This window comes from Hemicordylus capensis, chromosome 5, assembly GCF_027244095.1.
Source record: "Hemicordylus capensis ecotype Gifberg chromosome 5, rHemCap1.1.pri, whole genome shotgun sequence".
Lineage (NCBI taxonomy): Eukaryota > Metazoa > Chordata > Lepidosauria > Squamata > Cordylidae > Hemicordylus > Hemicordylus capensis.
This window is the reverse complement of record NC_069661.1, coordinates 80357165-80380387: the sequence shown is the minus strand read 5'-3', so window position 1 is coordinate 80380387 and position 23223 is coordinate 80357165. Positions and strand designations below refer to the sequence as shown.

The 23223-nt window shown below is 41.7% G+C and overlaps 1 protein-coding gene across 3 annotated transcripts; it reads left to right on the top strand.

Moving 5' to 3' along the window:
- Positions 1-23223, top strand: SPATA4 (spermatogenesis associated 4). 3 transcript variants are annotated; one of them, XM_053251767.1, is made up of 6 exons: positions 1-293; positions 793-922; positions 1914-2032; positions 14907-15127; positions 18785-18892; positions 22759-23223. In XM_053251767.1, exons 1-6 carry the CDS (start codon positions 193-195, stop codon positions 22890-22892), a joined length of 813 nt encoding a protein of 270 aa, XP_053107742.1. In that variant the 5' UTR covers positions 1-192; the 3' UTR covers positions 22893-23223. The 3 variants fall into 3 exon arrangements, with proteins under 3 accessions (XP_053107742.1, XP_053107745.1, XP_053107743.1); XM_053251770.1 differs by lacking the exon at positions 1-293 and adding an exon at positions 301-319; XM_053251768.1 differs by lacking the exons at positions 1-293; positions 793-922 and adding exons at positions 6567-6801; positions 7519-7664.

The following is a 23223-nucleotide window of genomic DNA, read 5'->3' as shown; positions in this document are numbered from 1 at the left end:
AAAGGGGCGGGGTGGGGGAGCCTGATCTGCATTCCTACCGGAGTGGCGGTTGCTTCGGCTACTGTTGTCATGGCGACGGAGAACGCCTCAATAGGCCGGAAGGCGCTTCTTAGGAGGAAGCTGGAGCCTCACGAGTGCTCCTGACCTGGACAAGAGAGAACGCTCCTCCGATCTTCGCCGCTTCTCCTCGCCATGTCTTACTCCAGCAGCCCGAGACGCACCGGGCTGCCCCGGTCGGTGCTGCGCTGGCTGCAGAGCCTCGACCTCACTTTCTCGCCTAGGCATTTCTGTCGGTGAGGCGATCGGGTTCCAACAGAGGGTGGGTGGTGGTTCCTCCCTCTCGCTGGTAGGGCCTTAAAGACCAGCCCTCTTCTGAAAGCCTAGGGCGCCCAAGGAGCCCTTGGGGTTTGTTCCCCGAGGCCCCCAAAGGCGGCGGCGATTCTCATTTATTATGTGCACTCTTCAGCAAAGACAACAAACGGGAGACTCTTGCATCTTAGTCCAATATTTATTTTGCAACGTGAAAAAGAATGTAATGCATTGGGTTTGTGATTTTTCTATTAAACGTGGTCTTCCTGATACCTATAATAAAGGGAAGCTTTTGGTTCTTGCTTGTTTTGGTAACCTGAAAAATCTTTACTAAAAAAATAAAAATCTTTTAAGATTCCCTCCCCCCAGGTTTGACCATCAAATAGATGCCTTCCAAACAGGAAATAACACCCCTAAATGTATGCAGATGACTTTATAAAAGCCCATGTACAGAACTAATATTTTCATCTTTTTTTTGAGTAGGGATTTTTCCAATGGCTTTCTTATTGCTGAAATATTCTCTTGGTATTACCCAGAAGACATTCCAATGCACTCTTTTGAAAATGGGACCTCTTTAACTGTCAAACTCAGCAACTGGTCACAGCTTGGAAAGGTGAGTGACCAATGCAATCAGTTAATTTCAGTTAAATGTTCCTTAAGTTTGCAGCCTCTTTCCTTATCTACATACTGATTATTTTATGGTCTCTTCAAACCAGCAGCAGCATAAATTAAGAGAAATAGGTATGTTGTTAAATTATACATTTTATAAGCTACAATGTTTCTTTTATATTATTGGAAAACGATAGTAAATACACTGACATCGTATAGATATTTACAATGAGATGTATTATATACCCTCTCCTGATAATTATATTACAATAAAGAAAAGAACACAGAACTATATAGTTCTGATATTTCCAGAACTTTATAAGCAATGCAATATTATCTTAACCTCTTGATCTGTTCACCAGCATCTGGGTTCTATCTTAAGTAAATCTTGTTGCAGTTGCTGTGTGTCATATTTTTGCAACATATTGTATAACTGATGGAGCAGCGGATTTCTTCCAATGTGTTGCAAAACAAATCTTTGCAGCTGTAAGCAGATTAATAATTGCCTTCAATTTATTTTAACCACCACATCTTAAATGACAAAATAAATAATCAGCCATTTTATTAACAACTTTAAACTGTTTTCCAGAAAGAGCATTGATCAAGTACCAAAAAAGTGCATATAATCTGCATAAACCAATCATTTGAGTTAAAATATCTTCAGTATTTCTAGCATTTAACTGATTGTTCTGAATTTTATATATATATATATATATATATATATATATATATATATACATACACACACATACATGGATTACTTTTAAGGTATGTTCCTTTGTTTGTTATGATCCCAGTGAAGATACGTACCATGACTATATAATATCAACTCTGGTGCTCAGATTTTTGGTTCTATATTGTTTTGCAATCCTTAATTATCTGAAAATTAATTTTCATGCCCTTGCTTTGAGGAGAAGTTGAGGTTTTAAATGAGTTGGAAGCAAGCAAATGAATGATCATGTCTGAAACAGATTCCCCCTTCCCTTTTATTAAAGTTCTTTGCAAAAAGAAACCTGAAGCCCATCCGAGAGCTTATTGATGGAACAATTCATTGTAAACCAGGAGCTGCAGAAATATTTGTACAAGACATTTACACAATGCTGACAAACAGGCGGTAAGGTCTTCTACTCTCTCAAATGACTCCATCCTTTCTGCCCCTTATGCTTATAACTCTCTCCCGGATCACCTGCACAATACATCCTCTCGTACTTCCTTCAGAGCCCTCCTCAAGACCCTTTTCCATGAAACTTCCCTCTCTATCCTCTATACCCTGCTGCAACTAAGCCTAAGTGTGTGTACATGAAATAAGTGCATATTTCCCCGTTTACCCTACCTCCCTTATTCTGTTGCCTCCCTTATTTTTATTTTATTTATTTACATTTATATCCTGATCTTCCTCCAAGGAACTGATGTGGAAATCCCACTCTGGAGGCTAATTTTAGTAATTGGAGGCCACATCGTCCATCAGGTTAAGAAATATTTATTAACGACCGGTCGGGTGAATCCTTAGTAATAGAAGAACACACCCTGGCTTATGGTCAGCCAGTTTTACAGTATACACGACGTTATACATGAAGTTTCTATAATACGCCTTATTGCAGTGGTTTTAGAGCAAATCACAAAACATTACCCTTTAATGGCTTATTTTTGCCAGGTACAAACATTCCTCTCACATTCAGTGCAAAGTAAACATCTCAGTACAAACATTCCTTTTTATATTCAGTCACACTGACCTACAGTGTGACTGACCTACTACCTTCAGTCCCCTTCAGAGTCCAGAGCAGTGTACATGGTTATGTTTATCCTTACAACAACCCTGTGAGGTAGGTTAGGCTGAGAGATAAGTGTCTGGTCCAGAGTCATCCAGTGAGCTTCATGGGGATTTGAACTCTGGTCGTCTTGTTCCTAGCCCATTACTCTAACCACTATACCATTCCTAGATGGTTAGCCCCAGATGACAGGGACCTATCCTTTTAATAACATTACATTTGCCACAATGTCACATTTGAAAGTTACACATTAGTTTCTAAATTATTATTAGTGGCTGACATACACAGCAAGGATCCACTGGTGCAGTGAGAGAGCACCTAACAGAACTTCCCAACTAAATGCATCGGTGCAGCAGGGAAGGAACAATTTTTGACAACTTCCCCAGGAAGTTCTACTCTGTGTACCACCCGAAAATATGTCTGTGGGTTGTGCAGCTGATGATATACTTTTGTGTGGCATAGACAGCTTCCGGGGGAAGAGGAGGCTATCAAAAACTGCCACTTCCCTGCTCCACTGGTGCAATTATTTGGGAAGTTCAGTTAAGCTGCTTTTCTGCCTCAGAGGTAGCATCCTTGCTCTGTATGTCAGCCATTATTTTTATTTAATCCAATTGAACATTTAGAAAGACAAGTACTGTATAACAAAAAAGAAGAAAAATACTATTTAACTTTAAAATTAAAACACATACAGTACATCAAAAGGAAGTGTAGCAGAGAGAATTATAAGAACCCAAGAAGCACGGTAGTAGATACTTTAAGTATTTTTTGCATCATATTCTCATTATGTCAGCAGCTGGTCCATCCTGCATTGGAGTCTAGCTGGCAACATGCAAAGCAGGGAATAGAGCAGGGAACAGCAGGAATACAGGGTTCAAGGCAGGAAGCCAATCTGGGTCGCAGAGGCCAAGACACACGTCTGGAAACTCCTTGGCTCAGGCTGAGGGCTGGTAGACGCTTCACAAATGACGTGTGTTGTTTCCCAGTGCCTGGCTGCAGACTGATTTTATAGCCAGGCTTGATGGCTCTCAGCTGGCATGGATTGAGGATCTATCAGCCCTGTTAAGGAGACGTTTGCTCCTTCTGATAATCTCCAGCTGGTGTTGGCCTCTTGTAACTCTCCTTGGTAGTAGAGTAAGATGGGGCTCCTTGTCTAACTCAGGGTCCGGCTCTCCACTCCCCGTCTCCGCTGCCTCTGTCTGCTCTGCTTGTCCTGGAACTGCAACCAGTCCTGCTTCAGCTGTTTCTTGTGGACCGACAGCCAGGCTCTGTCCTTCAGGTATCCCTGCGTTGGCTGGAGGACTGACAGCATCCTCCTCCCCTTTGCTGTCTGAGGACAGGGGCATGACACATCAAGCATCACATTATTCCTATATATCTTTTAAAAATTCCAATCTTGTATAACATTTAATAGCACTAATGTTTTCCTTCCATCAAAGTTTTAATATTGTTTTGTGCTGTAAGGCACACTTCCATATCTGCTTAATGAAGCATTTACTATTAGAGAGTCAAGTTGCCTCCATGCATAGCAAACAGTACTACTGATAACATATCTTAGATAAATTTTCTTGAACTTGCATCTATAAACTGTTTAGCCACTTCACTACAAACCTGAATCCATTCCATATTTGTAGTATTCACATCAAACTTCCCGCCCATTTTTCTTTTACACTTCAGTTTGATTCCTGTTCCATCAGTGACTTATAAATTGACAAAAATAGCTTTTTGTTCCTTTCTTATTAGTTCTAATTTAGTTACACTAAATTCTCTAAATATAGCTATGAAGCTCGGATATTGAGAGAACAGAGCATTGGTTTACTTACCATGAAGGCTTCTTCTGGCTAGTTGAGTCAAGGACATCTCTATGGGTTATCCTCACGTGCTCCTAGGAAGGACTATGGTGATTAGCTAAAAGAAATAGAAGCCTACTAGAGCCTGAGGAGGATAGCCCCGCCCCAGTTCTTTCAGGCCATGAAAAGTCAACATGCTCTGTTAGAGCATAAAACACACACAACTAACAGTAATAAGTTTTGTTAATCAAATAGTAACCCCAGGCTAACTTAGCAAAGAGGCACCTTTTAATGTGATTCTCTTTATTTAGCAAGGGGAGAGTAACTGGCCCTATCCACCCCCAGCACAGTACCTCCAGTGACTGTTGCTGGTGTGTACGTTATGTTTCTTTTTAGATTATGAGCCCTTTGGGGATAGGGATCCATCTTATTTATTTATTATTTCTCAGTGTAAACTGTCCTGAGCCATTTTTGGAAGGGTGTTATAGAAATCGAAGAATGAATGAAATGCCTGCTATGTAAGTCTGTGGAGAGAAAACAGGGTCCATCAGTTCATAGTGTGCTCTGCACATTTATGCGATAGAAAATGATCAAGTTTTCATTTTCTCAGGGATAGCCAAGTGTGTCTAGCCAGGAAGGCTGAGATGTCTTGACTCTAGCAGCCAGAAGAAGCCTTCACAGTAAGTGAACCAATGCTCCGTTCTCAGCTGCTGGAGTCAAGGACATCTCTATGCGACATACCATGGCCATGTATGTCACCTTGGGAGTGGCTGCTCTTGACTACTCCTGGGGGAAAACCTGTTGTAGCACTCACCTGCTGAATGCTGCTTGTTGTGAGTCATAAGTGTCCATTTTATAGTGTTTAGTAAAGGTGGATGGACCACATCACCGCCTTATGAATTTCCTGGACCGGAGCATTCACTGAGAAGGCTGCAGATGTTGCTGCAGCTCTTGTGGAATGTGTGACAATATGAGTAGGTGGACGAATATGCTGTGACTCATATGCCAACACAATGCATGCTCTGATCCATCTGGTAATAGAGGCAGTTACTGCTCTATCCATGGAACCGGGTAGACACGAAACATTTGGTGTCTGTGGTGTGGAGAGACGCGGACCACCTTATATATTTAAGGCACTGCCTAACATCCAACTTGTGCCATGCTTTTTCCAAAGGATGCTTGGGATGAAAACAAAAGGAAGGGAGAAACACTTCCTGTGATTGATGGAAGGAAGATGATACCTTAGGCCACACAAAAGGATCTGGAATAAGGCAAACTGATTCATGCGAAAAAATGCAGTATGATTTGTGGATGGATAGGGTTTTAAGCTGATATCCTTTGGGCCGAGGTAAGGGCAATCAGGAAGGCCAATTTGAATGACAGAATTTATAGTGGGATAGACTGTAATAGTTCGAAGGAAGGAGACTGTAGAGCCTTTAACACTGTATTTAGATACCAAGAAGGAAAGTGATGCCCTATAGGTGGTGAGAGCAGAGTCGCCCCTTTGAGGAAGCTTCTAAGGTGAGGGTGAGTATGTATGGATCTTGTTTACAGACCAGGTATTAGACCTACTAGAGAAGCTGCTTGTCTTTTAAGGGTATTTGGTTTTAGCCCCTTCTTGAGCCCCTCCTGAAGAAATTGCTGAAGGTGCTGGATCAAAGCATCCCCACGAGGAATAGAATGGCGGGCTGGCCATCTTAAAAATGAAGTCCATGTACATTAATAGATCTGGTTTGTTAAAGACCTTCTCAATTCCAGGAGAGTATCCAACACCTTATCAGAATACCCCTGACGTTTTAGCAGTCGCCTCTCGGTCTCCATGTCGCAAGCCACAACCAGCTCAGGTTGGAGTGATGAACTGGACGTTGTAGGAGTAGATCTGCGGTTACTAGCAGAAACCATGGTTTCGAAACTGACAGATGTAACAGCTCTTTGAACCATGGCCGCCTGGGCTAGAACGGGGCCACCAGTATCACTTGCGCTTTTAGTAAACTTACTCATCTCAAGACTCGTGCCTGTAGTGGCATTGGTGGGAAAGCATAAAGCACACCATTGGGCTGATAGTGTGTTTGTATCTTCCACCTCCATGTAGGAAATGAATCTTGGTAGCTGCGTGTTCTGGGATGTTACAAACAAGTCCATCACTGACATTTCCCTTCTGAGATATATTTGCTGGAAAACCCACTGATTGAGAGACCATTCGCCTGGCATCAGGTCCTCCTGACTGAGCCAGCCTGCCTGTTGATTCAGGTCTCCCTTTACGTGGTACGCCAAGATGGATGCCAAGTGAACTTCTGCCCAACTCATCAACAACGCTACCTCCGTGTGTAAGGATCTTGACCTTGTTCCTCCCTGTTTACATGCGTTTTTGCCTTGGTGGTGTTGGTTTTTATCAGTACATGTCAACCCTGTAGAGTCTTATGGAATGCTCTTGGGGCTAAATGGATGGCCCTGAACTTTAGCTAATTTATGCTGTGGCTTCTTTCTTGTACTGACCACTTTCTCTTGGCAGTGTGTATCCCAGCCTCTGGTGCTGGCGTCATAACTTTTGGGGGATTTGAAAAGTGTTTTCCCTAATGAAAATTTTGTGGCTGTAACCACCATTAAAGAGACTGACAGATCTGACAAGGAAGATGCATTAGCATGCACCTTTTTCTGGCGACGGCTGCTTGGTGAGGTAGGAGAAACCACTGGAGGCCCCTGAAGTGGAATCTCGCCCATAGCACTGCTTCCAGGGTCGCTACCATGAGGCACAAAATTCTTGCTAGCAATAGAACTGTAGGAGTTGTGAGGGCCTCCCTGATCTCTGAGGGTCTGAAACTAGTCTCGCGGGAGAAATGTAGTCAGTCCTGAATTGTATCGATCACCACCCCTCAATGTTGCAGTCTGTGAGATGGGACCATTTGAGTCTTGGCCATGGTCACAAGGAAACCATGTTCCTGTAACGTCAGAAGGGTCTTTTGAAGATTGTGTCCTGCTGTTTCCCTTGAAGGGGATTGGGACAGCAGATTGTCTAAAGATGCAAAAATCTGTATGCCCTGCAGGTGAAGATGCACCATCAGTGGTGCCAACACCTTGATAAATACCTGAGGGGCCGAGGACAGACCGAACGGCAGTGCTGCATACTGGTAATGCTTTCCCACATATTTGAACCTGCGGAAGTGACAACTGTTGCGATGAATTGGCACATGTAGGTATGCCTCTTTCAAATAAGAAAAGCCAGGTGCAAGGCCTCTGCTACTGACCTTAGAGATTCCATACAGAATTTGTTCTGTTTGCCCACCTGTTTAAAAACTTCGAATCCAGAATTGCCCTTTTTGACCCATCCTTTCTGGGGACGGTGAACAAGATAGAATAAATGCCCTTTGCTCATGGCTGGAGGAACACACTTCACTGCTCCTATTTCCAGAAGATGTTGAATGGTCTTTTGGAGCTCTATGTGTTTGGAAAAAGAGTGGAATCGGGGAGTTGAGATTAACCCGTGGGATGGTCGGGCATCCAATTCTATCTTGTACCCCCTGTGTACCGTGCTGAGGACCCACTTGTCTGTAGCGGAGGCCTCCCATGCATAGAAATACTCCCAACAGGTGGCCTCCTAGTCTGTAAGGGTCCAAGTCAGGCTTGTTGCTTTGTCTGGTTAAAAGTCTGCCTGTTGCTTCTGAAGCTCTTAGAAGGAAAATGTTGGCAGTTCCATGCCCCACGTTGGGATCCGAGACCCCTATTTTGGTTCCTGAAGAGGGGCTGGTAGTTCTGAAAGGGCTGGAAAAGCTTCTTAAAGACTGGTCTATCTGGCTTGCATGGTGCTGATGGCATTGTTTTTTGTTTGTCCTTGGACTCTACTAATATGTCCTTAAGGGCACCATCACCAAAAAGCTTAGTGCTATTATACTGAACTGCTGTTAGGTTAGTCTTAGACGTAGAATCCACCTGCCAGCTTTTCAGTCATAGGTGTCTTCTGCCAATAACCAAAGTAGCAAATGCCCATGACGAACACTTTATAGAATCTAGTGTGGCATCAGCCATGAAAGCTTGTGCCTTCTGGATCTTAACCAACTATTGTCTCATTTTGATCGGATCAGAGGGTGGGTCGCTAAGTAAGTAATCCACCCACAACAGGGATGCCCTGGCTACCATAGAGGCTGCTGCTGAAGAATGGGTTGCCAGGGAGGAGTTGGGTTGCCAGGGAGGAGTTGTCGTGTACCTTCCTAAATGTGAACTCTGCTCTTTTATCTGAGGGATCTTTTAGGGGTGCCTTGCCATCCCTGTGTAGCAGATAACCTGATATAAGCTTGACTACAGGTGCATCCATGTGAAGCATTTTTAATAAGGCCGATGGTTCCTGTTGGAAGGAATAATATTGGTTTGCAACAGCCATAGGCTTCCTTTTTGTTGCTGGAAGGAGCCACCCTGTTTGCTTCTGTAAAAAGCTCGGGCATCGGCAATAACATGTCTCTAGGTCTTGACTTAGGAAAAACTAAATCCCCCTTAGCTCCCTGAGATGACTGAGGTCACCTTGGATTGTAGCCCGAGAATGGCTAAAGTTCTTGACATAAGAACCTTATAGATTGATCGATAGAGCATTTTGAAGTCCTCAGATACAAATAATCTCTGTGAGGCATTACTTGAATCTGGCCCCTCTCCCCCAACCATTCCCCTTTCTCCTTTTCGGGAATATGGTCTGGGTTCTGATTTCCTCCATCTCCCTCATCTGGTGCCACATCAAGGTTAGCTTCCAGATCAGTTATAGTTGCTATTGGAGTTTTGCGCTTATCAGGAACCAAGGGCCAGGGATTTTCTGTATGTGGATCCCCAGAATCTGCGCCTGAAAGGTCAGATGAGTGCTATGTTTATGATTTGTGGAATTTTTTATCTTTATTTGACAGGTATGCTTTCTCTTTGCCTTTCTGTGTTACTGATTTCAGATGATGAAGAGTCCTCAGAAGAAGACACCTGATTATGTTTTTAAAAGTTTTTTTACTTTTCTTTCACGACTTGTTTTGCTGAATGGTATCAGTAATGGCATTTTTGAACCAAGCCTGCCATTCAGGGGGAACTGCCTTTGGTAGACCAAGGTCTGATTGAGGGGGCCATGGTGGGGTTTACTCTCTACAAGGAGAGATCTCACTGGCTGCTGACGTTGCTCCTGGTCTGGGAAGTGCTCCTGGTTGCCCCCTGGTAAGGCTGGTGACAGTGCCTGCACTTTAATGGGCCAATTGGAAGTCTCCCATTTCCCGGCTCCGTTTTGATTGCCACTCGCATGATTGCCAGTTCCATTTGATTGCCTGCCCTATGTAATGGGCAACATGGAGGCTTTATTTTCTGCCCAGGACCTAATCTCCACTCCATTGGGAAGAGGCTGGGCAAAAGTGTGTGCAGCAGCCCGCTTCAGATGCGCAACAAGAAGTGAAGACGCTCCTGAAGTTTGTACGACCTCTGCCTTTCTTGGAGGCGAGCTCAGCTATTGTGCTGTGAGTTTCGCAGCCAGAAGGCAGGAAACTGACTGCAGCCTTGTCCTGCTGAGTGGTGCTTTTGTGGCCGGCGTGGAAACATTTGGAGGAGGTGATCCCAAGGCTCTGGTTGCCACGGGGAAGACACCCTGCCATTTTCCTTTAGGATAAAGCAATAGTTTACTTATAGTTTACTAGGATCTATATACCTGTACCACAAAAAGAACCAAAGAGATCCCCCATCAAACTAGCCAATGGGAAGGGGGGGGGGAGGAATAACCACAATATGATGGAAAATAACTATATTGGAAAGTGTATTCAATATGGATCAATTGGATGTAAATAGAACAATGGTATATACAACAAGAAACAATAGAATCCACAGTGGAAGTTACCATATAAACGATAGAGTCCATGGACTATATATCAAAACAGAACAATGGAGTCCCTAAGATTAAATTATTGGTGAAGACTCAATATTGTGCTACTTCATCTATTGCTTCTAGAAAACGCTTTTGTGAAAGAAGATGCAATATTGAGTGTTTCTTCAACTCAAATCTCTTTGAGACAAGAATGTTTCTACTACATTTAGCAATACAACCAACCTATTAAGACCAAGAAATTTGAGTATACTGATTAATGTCAACTCACAAGATTCATGTCCACCAGCACTTGATAAAGAACTATTTCAAAACAGAGGTCACCGGGTCACTATAGTGTGTGGACATCTTCACCATTAATTTTAGGGACTAGATTAGATGGACAGGGGCGTATCTAGGGTAGGGCAGGCAGGGCACGTGCCCCGGGTGCCACTTGAAGGGGGGCACAATTTCTTTTAAAAAAAATTTTTTTTAATGGCCACAAAAACAAAATGGCCACTGTGCATGCTCAGATGGCCTCTGTGAGGCCCTAGGCCATTTCAGGCCTTTCAGAGGCCATTTGAGCATGCGCGGTGGCCATTTTGTTTTCAGTGGCCATTTTTAAAAAAAACTATTTTAAAAAATGGCCACTGCACATGCTCAAATGGTCCCTGTGAGGCCCTAGAGGCCAGAGGAGGGAGGAGTAACCTTTGCAACCCCCCCGCACAGCCTATAGGAAGTGCCTCGAAGGGGCTACAGGTAAAAAGAATTTTTTTAATATAATATAAGTCACTGTACACATTCAGTTTGGCACTATGTACAGAGAATCAGGGCTTGTGAATACTGAGCTGAAGCTTATGAGCTAGGATTATATTCATTTACTCTTACTTTGCTTCTTGTGATACGTGGGTTAAATGTGATGTCCTAATAATATGGCTATTAATGGTGAGTTTGCCTTTGAATCAGTGTGAAATCTTTTGTATTAAGGCCCACTGGGAGTTTCTTGCTCTCTTTCATTTTAACTGTCATTCTGAAATACTAGAATATTTTCCAAGCAGTGACACAGTTTACTCTGCATATCCTTTAATTATTTTCAGAGTATCTGGGAAAAGTCAAATTCTCCATTGATTTTTAAAACTTATGTAATAGTGATGCTACAATGCATAGTAGAGAATTAGATAGGCACTTCTGTTTAGTTTTCCAAGTACACCTCCACATAGTATTTGGGTATTTCATGAGCCCCAGCATACTGAAATTTGTAGTTTTCCAGCATTTTTTGGTCTGGCTACGTCCACTGCTAAATAGTTTGAGATATTAAAAGATTAACAAGCTTGACTTGTATTTTTCAGCTGATATTATAGTAAAGTTATCTGAAAGATGGGTGTCAGATGTTTGGACAAAGCACGCAATTTCAGTGTTTGCCCTAGGTGCTATTTTCCCTAGATATGCCTCTGTAGATGAATCACATGTAGACCAGTATGTAGGGACTTCCCCATTGGCTAGTTTGAGGGAGGATCTTTTTGGTTCTTTTTGTAGTACTTGTTTTCCTTTAGGAACCAGGATCATTCTAGTCCTCCCTATGTGTTCATGGTAAGGGGAAAAGGGGGGAAAGGATCAGGATTTTAGGGATTGTCTAAGAAGTAGGAAATTCTGAAAGAAGGTTTGTTTGTTTTTAAGATAGTAATAAGAGAGAGGTAAGTACTAAGAGAGAGAAGGTTGACAGTAGAAAAATAGCAGACTGGGTGATTGGAAATGGTATTTAGATGAGGAGAAAAGACTGAAGCTGCCTGGAGCCACACAGGACTGAAAGAACTGGGGTGGGGCTTTCCTCCTCAGGCTCTTGTAGGCTTCTGTTTCTTTTGGCTGATTACCATAGTCTAGCCTAGGAGCATGTGAGGAGGATAAGCCATAGAGATGTCGTCGACTCCAGCACCTGAGAAAGGGAACTGTATACCTAGATGACTGATTAAATTTAGCATACAAATTATATTATTAACATCCATTATAAATCTAGCCATGCCCCTTTTGTACCATAAATCAGAACTCTGAACATTTGGAATTCCAGGTTATCAAAATCCTATGGAAAAAGTGGCTGGTGCTAATAAGAATACTTCTAAAGCAAGATAGTGGGCAACATCCAGATTAAGTTAGTTATGACCAATTTATTGATTTCAGTGGTGCTTAGTTACTATATATTGGTCTGCATGCAACTCATTGTCTATATAATACTACTACTACGGATTTTTATATACTTCAACCAAAGTTCTCAAAGTGGTTTACATAGAAACATATATAATACATAAATAAGATGGTTCCCTGTCCCCAAAGGGCTCCCAATCTAAAAAAGAAACATAAGGTTGACACCAACAACAGCCAATGGAGGGATGCTGTGCTGGGGTTGGATAGGGCCAGTTGCTCTCTCCCTGCTAAATAAAGGGAATCACCACTTTAAAAAGATGTCTCTTTGCTCAGTTAGCAGGGGTCATAGACAATGACCATACTTTCACTGTTCCATGTCTCTGTGTCCCCCCCATCCCCAATATTTTGGTTCTTTGTTCATATTCGATAAGAGAAGAGTACCTGAAATGTCCATCATGAAGTGTGTCTTTGAGTTATTAACAATTGATAAGAAACTCATTAATAGAAACTAGTTGAGCCAGTCCTCAAGTTTTTCCTGAATTAGTAGAACTCTGATATTTCTTCATTAATACATTGATTACCCAAAGCAGTGCAACAGTATATCAGCCCGTAACATTGTGCATATGCAAGTTGTGCACATGTTACAGAAGAGGAAACCTATTTCCAATGGGCTTATTCTTCTATGATGACATTTGTGAATTTGCGTGTATGTAAGTTACACAAATTATGCAATGTTACTGGGCTGACATACCCTTGAGCACTATGTCAGCCAGTATATATATTTTTAATCTAGTGGATAATTTGGGATATAACAGCAGAAGTTAAGTAGGAACAGTGGGTTAAAAGGCCTTGCCCCTCAGAGTACTGCTGCAGTCTTTTGAGGGTCAAGCAACTATATAAATAAAAAAATATGCATGGATCCCTAACTATACTTTTTAAAGATACTATACACGTGCTACACCTATAGAGTAGAATCCAGACTAAAAGTTGTGCAAGCGGAATGGTTCCACTTGTGCAACCGGAGGGCAGGGCCGATTTCCCAGTGATTCCCTCTACAGCCTTCTGCCACCCTGAAAATCTGCTTCTGGGCATCCTGCAACTCTCAGAGGGCTGAAGGAAAAAGGAAGAATGGCTTAAAATTGTCCCATACCAGTTGCACAAGGGGAGACATGCCGTTTTTACTCTTTAACAATGCTACCCATAGCTTCCTTACAACACATACCGTTCAGCCCTCTGCATGCCTATTCAGAAATGAGTTCTACCGAGTTCAATGAGACTTGCTCCCAGATACATGTGTATAGGACTGCAGCCATAATTGAGCACTGAAAATGACCACTATAATAGAGTTAATTTAAATAGAGAGACTTTGTTATGAAAAACAATTTCACAATAAACAAATTACAAGAGTAAAATGGCATAGTCACATCCTCTAGCTCTTTTTATAGCACAAGGGTCCAGTACCTGCACAACCACCTTGCATGTAATTTGTATGTTTACATGTTTATTGCTCTCACCTTTTCTTCCAACCTAGGGAGCTTCTTAATGGGTGGGGACAGGCGGGTTAGCAAGTGAAGCCAAAATACTGTAGTTAAGCTGAATTTGTTGGCATTGCGGAAACCATTTGATAACATGTAATGTAATGTGGCATATCATATTTGTCTGAGATGTAGATATGCCCTGAGTGATACAGCAAAGGCATGGGATAGGAAGCAGTACCTGAATGATGAGGAATAAGGATCTCACATCCTAACTGGAGGCAGATGTGAGGCAGCACTCAGTTCTGTTAACACTGTGTAGGTTACGGCTGCCACTCAGCAGTAGTAGTCAAGTATTGCCTTCCACCCCATGCCTTGCAGACCACAGCAGCTGGGTTGGTGACCACTGTTACACAATTATGCACGGAATTATAAATGGAAAGTGGTTAAAGTCCCATATTATTAAATGTGGTGTTGGCTTACTGTTTGAATAGTATAGTAGCTTGCAGGAACCCCAAGTAGTCTCCCAGTGCAAGAGCAAAACAGGCTTTTTGTGTTGTAGAAGCCATTGATTTTGCCTCACCAGTGTTTCTCACTCCTATGTGTCCATAAAGGGTTTGAATAGCTTCACAGGGGGACAGCAGGTAATGGATGGAGGAGGTCTGGCACCGTTCCCTTAAGCATGATCTTGGGCACATCCGTATCAAACCCCCACACTACATCTCTGCCCTTTTCTGGTAGCAAGTGGGACAGAACTGCATGTCTTCATTGGTTAATGTGGATAATTGTTTTGTGTTCTGCAGTCCATTCCAGTATTTGGATCATTGCAGCTAAAGCAGCCTCTTAAATCTGATCTGCTTAATATCATATCCCTATATCTAATGAAAACAGTTCTTTTGTATTGTATCGTACCTCATTTATAAAACAGAGATAATATATGGTTCAGCAGGACCATTCTTTGATTTTGAAAAGATTAGGCAAAATACATGCAACAAACATTTTTTATTCCTAGGATAAAACACATTCAGGATGAAGAAATTGACTTTACAGACCGTATTTATCAGGATAAGTTACCAATGGTTGCTAGATCAACTGCTTCAAGAGCTATTAAATCCAACATTAAGCTAACAGAAATAATGGTGGAGCCGAATATCAACAGAAACAGACAGAAGATTAATGCTATCATCAACATGCATATGCAGCGAAGATTGCGAGAAAGAGAAGAAAATCCTGGTAAGTTGCTTTCCTAAAACATGCTTTGGAAAACAGATGATTCTTGGATGTCTTTAGTAGAACTTATTTCCTGAAAACTAATGTTGTTTCTTACCAATATGATGTACTGCTCTTAAATTTGTGTGTTCTGGTTAATTTAATCACAGTGTTCTCTTTAGTTATATTGTAAAGCAGGGGTTCCCAACAGGGGCTACTAGTACCCCTAGGATTACTTGAAGAGAACCCGGGGGTATTCAGGCCTTGTGCTTCCCCATGCTGTAGCTGTGCTATTTGCTCCTCATCTGAGGATCAGCTTCTTGAAACTGACACACACTCAGATGTGTCTGGAATGGAATAATTTAGTGCAGATTTGAGCCAGTGTCTTTAACACTTAAAAGTACACACACAAACACACACACTCTTACACACTTAATATGTTACAACTATGAGATGAGTACTTCAGTCATTGGCTTATATCGAGATTGTTCCTCATAAGCTGTTCTATTGAAATTAACAGGACAATTTACTTGTTCAATTAGTTTCAGTGCGAGTTCTCATGAGTTTCTGGAAAAGCTTCTCCATGCAACTTATACCATGGCTTTGAGCAAGAGCTTTGGAATTGCATTGAGCTCCCAAAGATATTTGGGTCTTTCTGTCTCAAAATGCTGTCTCCCAAATGCCTTTGCAAGGTCAGTTTGCATTTCATTCAAACTGAAGGTATTTGCTGATGAGATTGGGTTTAGAACATAAGAACAGCCCTGCTGGATCTGGCCCAAGGCCCATCTAGTCCAGCATCCTGTTTCGCACAGTGGCCCACCAGATGCAGCTGGAAGCCACAGGCAGGAGTTGAGGGTGTGCCCTCTCTCCTGCCATTACTTCCCCGCAACTGGTACTCAGAGGCACCCCGCCCCCGAGGCTGGAGGTGGCCCACAGCCCTCCAACTAGTAGCCATTGATAGACCGCTCCTCCATGAAGTCATCCAAACCCCTCTTAAAGCCATCCAGGTTGTCGGCTGTCACCACATCCTGTGGCAGAGAGTTCCACAAGTGGATCACGCGTTGTGTGAAAAAGTACTTCCGTTTGTTGGTCCTAGACCTCCTGGCAATCAATTTCATGGAGTGACCCCTGGTTCTAGTGTTGTGTGAGAGGGAAAAGAATCTCTCTCTCTCTCTCCACTTTATCCACGCCATGCATGATTTTATAGACCTCTATCATGTCTCCCAGCAGTCGTCTTTTTTCTAAACTAAAAAGCCCCAGGTGGTGTAGTCTTGCCTCATAAGAAAGGTGCTCTAGGCTCCTGATCATCTTGGTTGCCCTCTTCTGTACCTTCTCCAGTTCAACAATGTCCTTTTTAAGATGTGGTGACCAGAATTGTACGCAGTACTCCAAGTGTGGTCGCACCATAGTTTTGTATAAGGGCATTATAATGTTAGCCGTTTTATTTTCAATCCCCTTTCTAATGATCCCTAGCATGGAATTTGCCTTTTTCACAGCTGCCGCACACTGAGTCGACACTTTCAACGAGCTGTCAACCACGACCCCAAGATCCCTCTCCTGGTCCGTCACCGACAGCTCGGATCCCATCAGCATATACTTGAAGTTGGGGTTTTTCGTCCCAATGTGCATCACTTTACACTTGCTAACATTGAACCTCATTTGCCATTTTGTCGCCCACTCCCCCAGTTTGGAGAGATCCTTTTGGAGCTGCTCACAATCCGTTTTGGATTTCACTACCCGGAAGAGTTTGGTATCATCTACAAATTTGGCCACATCACTACTTACCCCTGCTTCTAGATCATTTATGAATAAATTAAAAAGCACCAGACCCAGTACAGATCCCTGGGGGACCGCACTTCTTACTTCCCTCCATTGTGAAAACTCTCCATTTATACCTACCCTCTGTTTCCTGTCTTTCAACCAGTCAGCAATCCACACATGTACTTGTCCCTTTATCCCATGACAGTTAAGTTTCCTCAGGAGTCTTTGATGAGGAACTTTGTCAAAAACTTTCTGGAAGTCCAGGTAGACTATGTCAACTGGATCACCGTTATCCACATACTTGTTGACACTCTCAAAGAAGTCCAAAAGGTTGGTGAGGCAAGATTTACCGTTGCGGAAGCCATGCTGGCTCACTCCCAGCAGGGCCTGTTCTTCTAGGTGCTTTACAATTTTATCCTTGAGGATGCAGTCAAATTGTTTTTGGCAGTCAAATTGACTTTTAAGGGGATCCCTCCCACAGAACCCGTTTAAAATTCTTCTAAACTAAACACACAACTTTGTAAATTCAATTAACCCAAGAATCCAGAATTCCAGAGGGAGTGTGTGTGTGTAAATGAGGGTTCACTCACTCAGTCTAGGGCTAGCACTGGCAGGCAGCAGATAAATTGATTAATCCATTCTAGGCTGGCACACTTTTCCTGCATTTCCAAAGCAAGCAGCTCAGAAGGGAATCTAAGGGTATTGTGTTGGCAATGGCTAGCTACTCAGGTTATTCAGAATTTCTTAGTACACAATTCATTGCATTACAACACATTCTTAACTAAATCATTCATGCCCAACAGGGAAGCTCTGCCAGTTTTTTGCATATCTTATCTTCTGCTTAATCACTCAGTGCCTCAGCTGGAGTGGAGAAGAGTCAGAGAAGTCAGTTTCCAAAGAACAAAGCCCCGAAACAGAGTCATTTTGGTTTCGAAACAAAAATCTCCATTTTTAAATTCTTGATTTCATTTTGATTAGAAAACCTCTGGAATTGCCATTTTCGGGCACAAATGTTTTGTACCTGAATCGAAATGCACAAGCCTAATCAGCAGTAAATTTCAAACTGAACTACTCAATTAAGGAAAGAATGTTAGTCGTTTAAACAGTTAGATGTATAATACACACTATCCTGAAGGCTCAAATCATTTAAAGGCTCAGTGTTACAGCACAAGAAACAATGACCAGCATCCTCACTAATGGTGTGGAGGTGCTGCACTCAAAGCGTCTCTGCAGCATTTAGTAATCCAGAGTCCCACTGTGGAGGTCCCTGAGAGCTGCACGGCTCTCGGCAAGGCTCTCTCTCTCTCTCTCTCTCTCTCTCTCATGTCTCAGGGACGTATGTATGGATGTTAAAGAGCACTTTTGCAACAAGGAGAGATTGTTGAAAATGGTCTCTTTGCCAACCCTTGCAGTAGTACTTACTAAATGCTGTGGATCTTGCCACACCTTTAGGAATAGAAACCTGCTTTTTTAATGATCCATTTGAATTATATAATTCAAATTATCAGAATGCCAGATTCTGGACCATTCCTTTGGAAGTACGGAAAACATAGCTTGTTATCTGGATTTAGTTTTGTGTTTAATATAATGTTTATTTTTTCATAAAGATTAATCTGTTGTGGGAGAAAAAGACTGGCATCCTGACTAATTAACCAGGTGTCCTTTGAGCCCCTGTGCTGCTCCTCGTGTCCTCTAGCACACATGTTGTTGTGAAAGAGGGCTTAGAGTTCAGAACACTCCCCACACTTGTGCACTGCTCTGTGAGATCGGAAACAAATCTAACTAAGACCTCTTTCACAACATGTGTGCTAGAGGACACGAGGATGTCAGCCAATGGAGTTTTGAAAAATGTTGATGGCTAATTATATAGATGCTCTTGTTGGTTAGGCTAGCCATATAATTGTGTGTGTTTCTTTAAAGAACGTTTTAATATTAAGCCAACATTGGGAGAACGTGCCATTCGTCGCCCTTCTGTTGTATCTACTTTCTTGAGTTCAACTAACCTTCAAAGGCCAGTTCCTGTGGCAAGTAAGCATAGTGGTACTTATTGTGCAAGTTTATTTGGGAGTCAGACTGTAGTCCTATGAACACTTACTTGGGAGTATGTTCTACTGAAACCAGTGAGAACTACTTCTAAATCAACATTCATAGGCTCAGGCTGCACAGATGTTATTCCATTTAGATGTATGTTTGTTGCATTTTTATACTGCCAAATTATAAAATCACATGGTGGTTTATATTAAAGAAAAAAGTTAAACCAATTAAACAGTTTAAATGGTTAAACACAGTTAAAACATCAACCAAAATCACAAACATTAATTTGTGTACCTATGTATAACACTCCCTTTAAAACATTTATTTCAATGTGGAATAGTCTATTGGATTCATAAAAGCTAATTGATATATTGTATTTATTTATTAAAAGATTTAATATATCGCCCAATCAGCAGACTCAGGGTGGTGTACACAGCAAGAACAGCATCCGAGATTTAAAAGACAACACCACACACTTAAAGGGCAAACGCCCAGCAAAAAAGAAATGTCTTCAATATGCATTTATCCTAGGGGGTAATATTTCCTAGGAAAATGCCTCTGTGTTAAAAACAGTAAAGAAAAAAGTTAATCTAGAATTGTTGACCAACCTAACGATTGATCATCTGTTTAATCTATTCCTTAACTGTAAATACTCTAATATTTAAATAGATTTACATATTAATGTCTTTTTATGATATATCGGCTGCCAATATGTTTCCGGGCAAAATACAAAGTGCTGGTTATTACCTTTAAAGCCCTGTATGGCTTATGTCCGAGTTACCTTATAGCGTGCTTTCTTCTGCATGATCCCCACTGCATGTTCAGGTCATCTGAGGAGGTCCATTTCCAGTTACCACCGGTTTGCCTGGTGGCGACTCAGAGGCAGACCTTCTCTGTAGCTGCTCTGGGCCTGTGGAATGCACTCCCGACAGAAATCCGTAATCTGAGTTCATTACTGACCTTCAGGAGAGCCCTTAAAACCTATCTGTTTGGCCTGGCCTTCCAGGCTTTTTTTTAATTGTTGCAAATTGTTTTAATGGCTGTAACTTTGGCATGGTTCTCCAGGTTTAACTGATTTAACTCTTTTATTAGTTAACTCTTAATTAGTTTTATGCTGTTTTTATAGTTTTGACTTCAATGGTTAATTGATTTTGTTTTTATTTTGCTGTAAACTGCCATGTGCCATTTTTGGAAGGGCAGTATATAAATTGAATGAATGAATGAATATTAATGGAAATGTAAGATAACTTACAATTTGCTGCAGAAATGTCTTTTAATACTATTTTCCATCCCATGGCAGTCACATACCAAACCTTAGTCACCTCAAATTGTGCACCATTCACAGTCGTCACCAATTAAGCAAACTGAAGCTTTAGTAAATTATTCAACTTATACCTCTATAAAAATCATATTGACAGAACTGAGATGAATTTCAGTATCTGGAATTGCTGTCACAGATAGTTTAAGTAGAGATGACAATGTCTGCATGTTCTGACATGAGAGCTGGGCTGTATGTCTTACTGTAGTGGGATACTCCTTAAGTTGTAGTGTCCTTGCACTACATAATATTTCCTTGCCTCATAATGCAACAGATGTGATATTTCTATTCTCCTGTTCTTTATTTATACCCTGCTTTGGTATATAAATATTGGTCATAAATTAAAAATATCAGAACAGCTTACATGTATAAGAACAAAATAAGTGAAAGTACATTAAAAAATTAAGTGTAGATATCTTGGAAGATCGCAAAAGACAAACATTTCAAACAGTATAATTAAAAGCCTTCACCAGAGCAAGGAATAACCTGTCTACCCTTCCTAGGGAGGGAATGCCATAACTGGAAGTGAATTGGTAGCTATTGTAATTGGAACAAAATAGACAGATGTGCCTTCAGCTGTCTGGCCCCCATAAGCATTTCATTGGTTGCAGTTTGCACCAGTTGGGGCCTCCAAGCTGTCTTAAAACCAGCTTCACATAGCATTGCAGTAATCCAGTAAATGTAGCCACTACATGAGTAGCTGAGCCCAGGTTTGCCCTTTACAGATAGGGTCGCAGTTGGCATACCAGCTGAAGTTGGTAAAAGGTGCTTTTGGCTACAGTAGTCACCTGAACACCTAGGGATTGTGCTTCGGTAGTAAACTCTTCCGACAGCCAAAGTTGTGTTCATACTTTCAGGAGGAGGAGGAGGACCACCTCCTCCTCCAAGAGTGGTTGGGAGCTCCATACTGAATAGTGGAACCAACAGTGCTTCTGTCATGTCTGGATTGATCTTTAATTTGTTTGCCCCAAACTACACCAGAACAACTCCAAGCACTGGTTCAGAGTTTCCACTGTATCCCGATTAGATATTGGAAATGAAAGGTAGCTGTGCATTGTCTGTGTAACTGGTGATGCTGCAACCCACAGCTAGGAATATAGGAAGCTGCTGTATACCGAGTCCGACCATTAGTCTATCTAGCTCAGTGTTGTCTACACAGACTGGCAGCGGCTTCTCCAAAGTTGCAGGCAGGAATCTCTCTGAGCTCTGCCTTGGAGATGCCAGGGAAGGAACTTGAAACCTTCTGTTCTTCCCAGAGCAGTTCCATCCCCTAAGGGGAATATCTTACAGTGCTCCATGTGGTCTCCTATTCAAATGCAACCAGGGCAGACCCTGCTTGGCTAGGAGAACAAGTCTTGCTTGCTACCACAAGAGCAGCTATGGATAACCTCTTCTAGCCATCTCATGTAAATGTTCAAAAGCAAGAGAGTCAGAAGTCATTTCATCAAACTGAGATGCTAACAATAGATTAGACATGCTACTTCAAGAGTGGTGTCAGTTAAAAGGAAGTGGGTCTCTGCACTGAATGATATGGCCTTATAATAATATAATAAGAAAGTTAAACCAATAGATGTTCCCTAAGATATTGCTACAGAATGTTCATGCTTCAACACTGGCTTTTATGAAACAAGATATTTGGTTTGTCATTGAACCACAGTTCTCCTTAGGAGCAACATACTAATAAAAGTTATTAATTTTAGCCCTTCACAGGCTGCCTATAGCAAATACAAGTTGCCTTCTGGCACATCATGTGGCTAGATCAGCTGATCTTATGAATAATGTAGCTCTTTCCTCCTCGTCTCGCTTTCTGCAGCCCCAACTTCAAAGCTGCCTTGCCTATCCACTTCCTCCTGCCAAAAGCTCACAGCTTCTCTTGACCTTGTGATGTTCATTTTATCCCCTCCTGCTTCATCTCTACAACTCCTTTCATTGTCTTTCCACTCTGCCGTCTATTTCTCTGCCAGTTTTCCTGCCTTGTCACTTATCTTTTCTTCAGCAACACCTCTCTGAGCTTGGTGGTCTAGTCGCTTACTGCCTTGGCTCTGCTCTTTCTACAGCATCTCTTTTCCTTTCCTTGCAAAGAACAGACTTCCTGCACTGAATGAGTCTTTCCCTAGCCTACCTTTCCCTGCCTCTCAGAAATTGAACTAGTAGGATTACCAAGCAATCTCAAACATTTGCATGACCCACTCTTACAGTTATTAGCAGAAAATAATAATGACAGCTTGATTTGCAGAAAATACTAAGTGACTATCTTTAGAGCATGGAGATAAGCATCATCCATAGAAGAAACTATAACTAAGAGGAAAAGAGCTGGTAAAACTAGTAACCTGAACTTGTCAATATTGTATTGCTGGCAGCTTAAACCTAAGCAATTTAAACATCCCATGACATCAAAGCAGTTCAGGTAATGACTTGCAGTTTTATAGACCCTACTTTATAAAGGATTCTTATATTGCTTTAAAAAAAAAGATGCTTGTATTTTAGAACTGCAGTTGTTAGTTGCTTTGAAAGAGATTGTAAGTTTACTTTTCGTCATCAGGTGTAGCATCTACAGAAATCAGAGGCAAAATGGGTGTTCACTTCAAAACCATTCAAGTGAAGCAAGCAGAGAGATTACCCTTTGATGTGAATTTAAGTGTTACATCTCCAGGCAGCTATATTAAAGGACTATAACAAGAGGAGGACTGAGGAGGTTTGATGTTTAAACACAAAAGAAGCTTGTGACCAAGTTTCTCTACCATATTGAGAACATGTGCTTTACCAGTGTACTTAATAAAGCATTATTAATGTTGCAGGAAAATGACGATAAGGAACTTTATTTGTCCAGGTGTGACAAGGCTGCATCATAACACAGATAATCAGTGCCTTATATTCTTTTCACTGGAATGTATTAAATGTCATACCTATGTTCTAATGTAGAAGTGTTCTTCTCTATGAACACCAGTATGTATCCACCTTGGACTCTTAGGTAGTGTTACAAGATCAATAAAGTGTATTGGTAGGA

What these genes read in the sequence shown, in the direction of transcription:
- SPATA4 (XM_053251767.1), top strand. Translation starts at nt 193, where the DNA reads ATGTCTTACTCCAGCAGCCCGAGACGCACCGGGCTGCCCCGGTCGGTG. An exon ending in AGAAAGAGAAGAAAATCCTG is followed by an intron (nt 15,128 to 18,784) that starts GTAAGTTGCTTT and finishes GTTTCTTTAAAG; the next exon opens with AACGTTTTAATATTAAGCCA. An exon ending in AAGGCCAGTTCCTGTGGCAA is followed by an intron (nt 18,893 to 22,758) that starts GTAAGCATAGTG and finishes TTTCGTCATCAG; the next exon opens with GTGTAGCATCTACAGAAATC.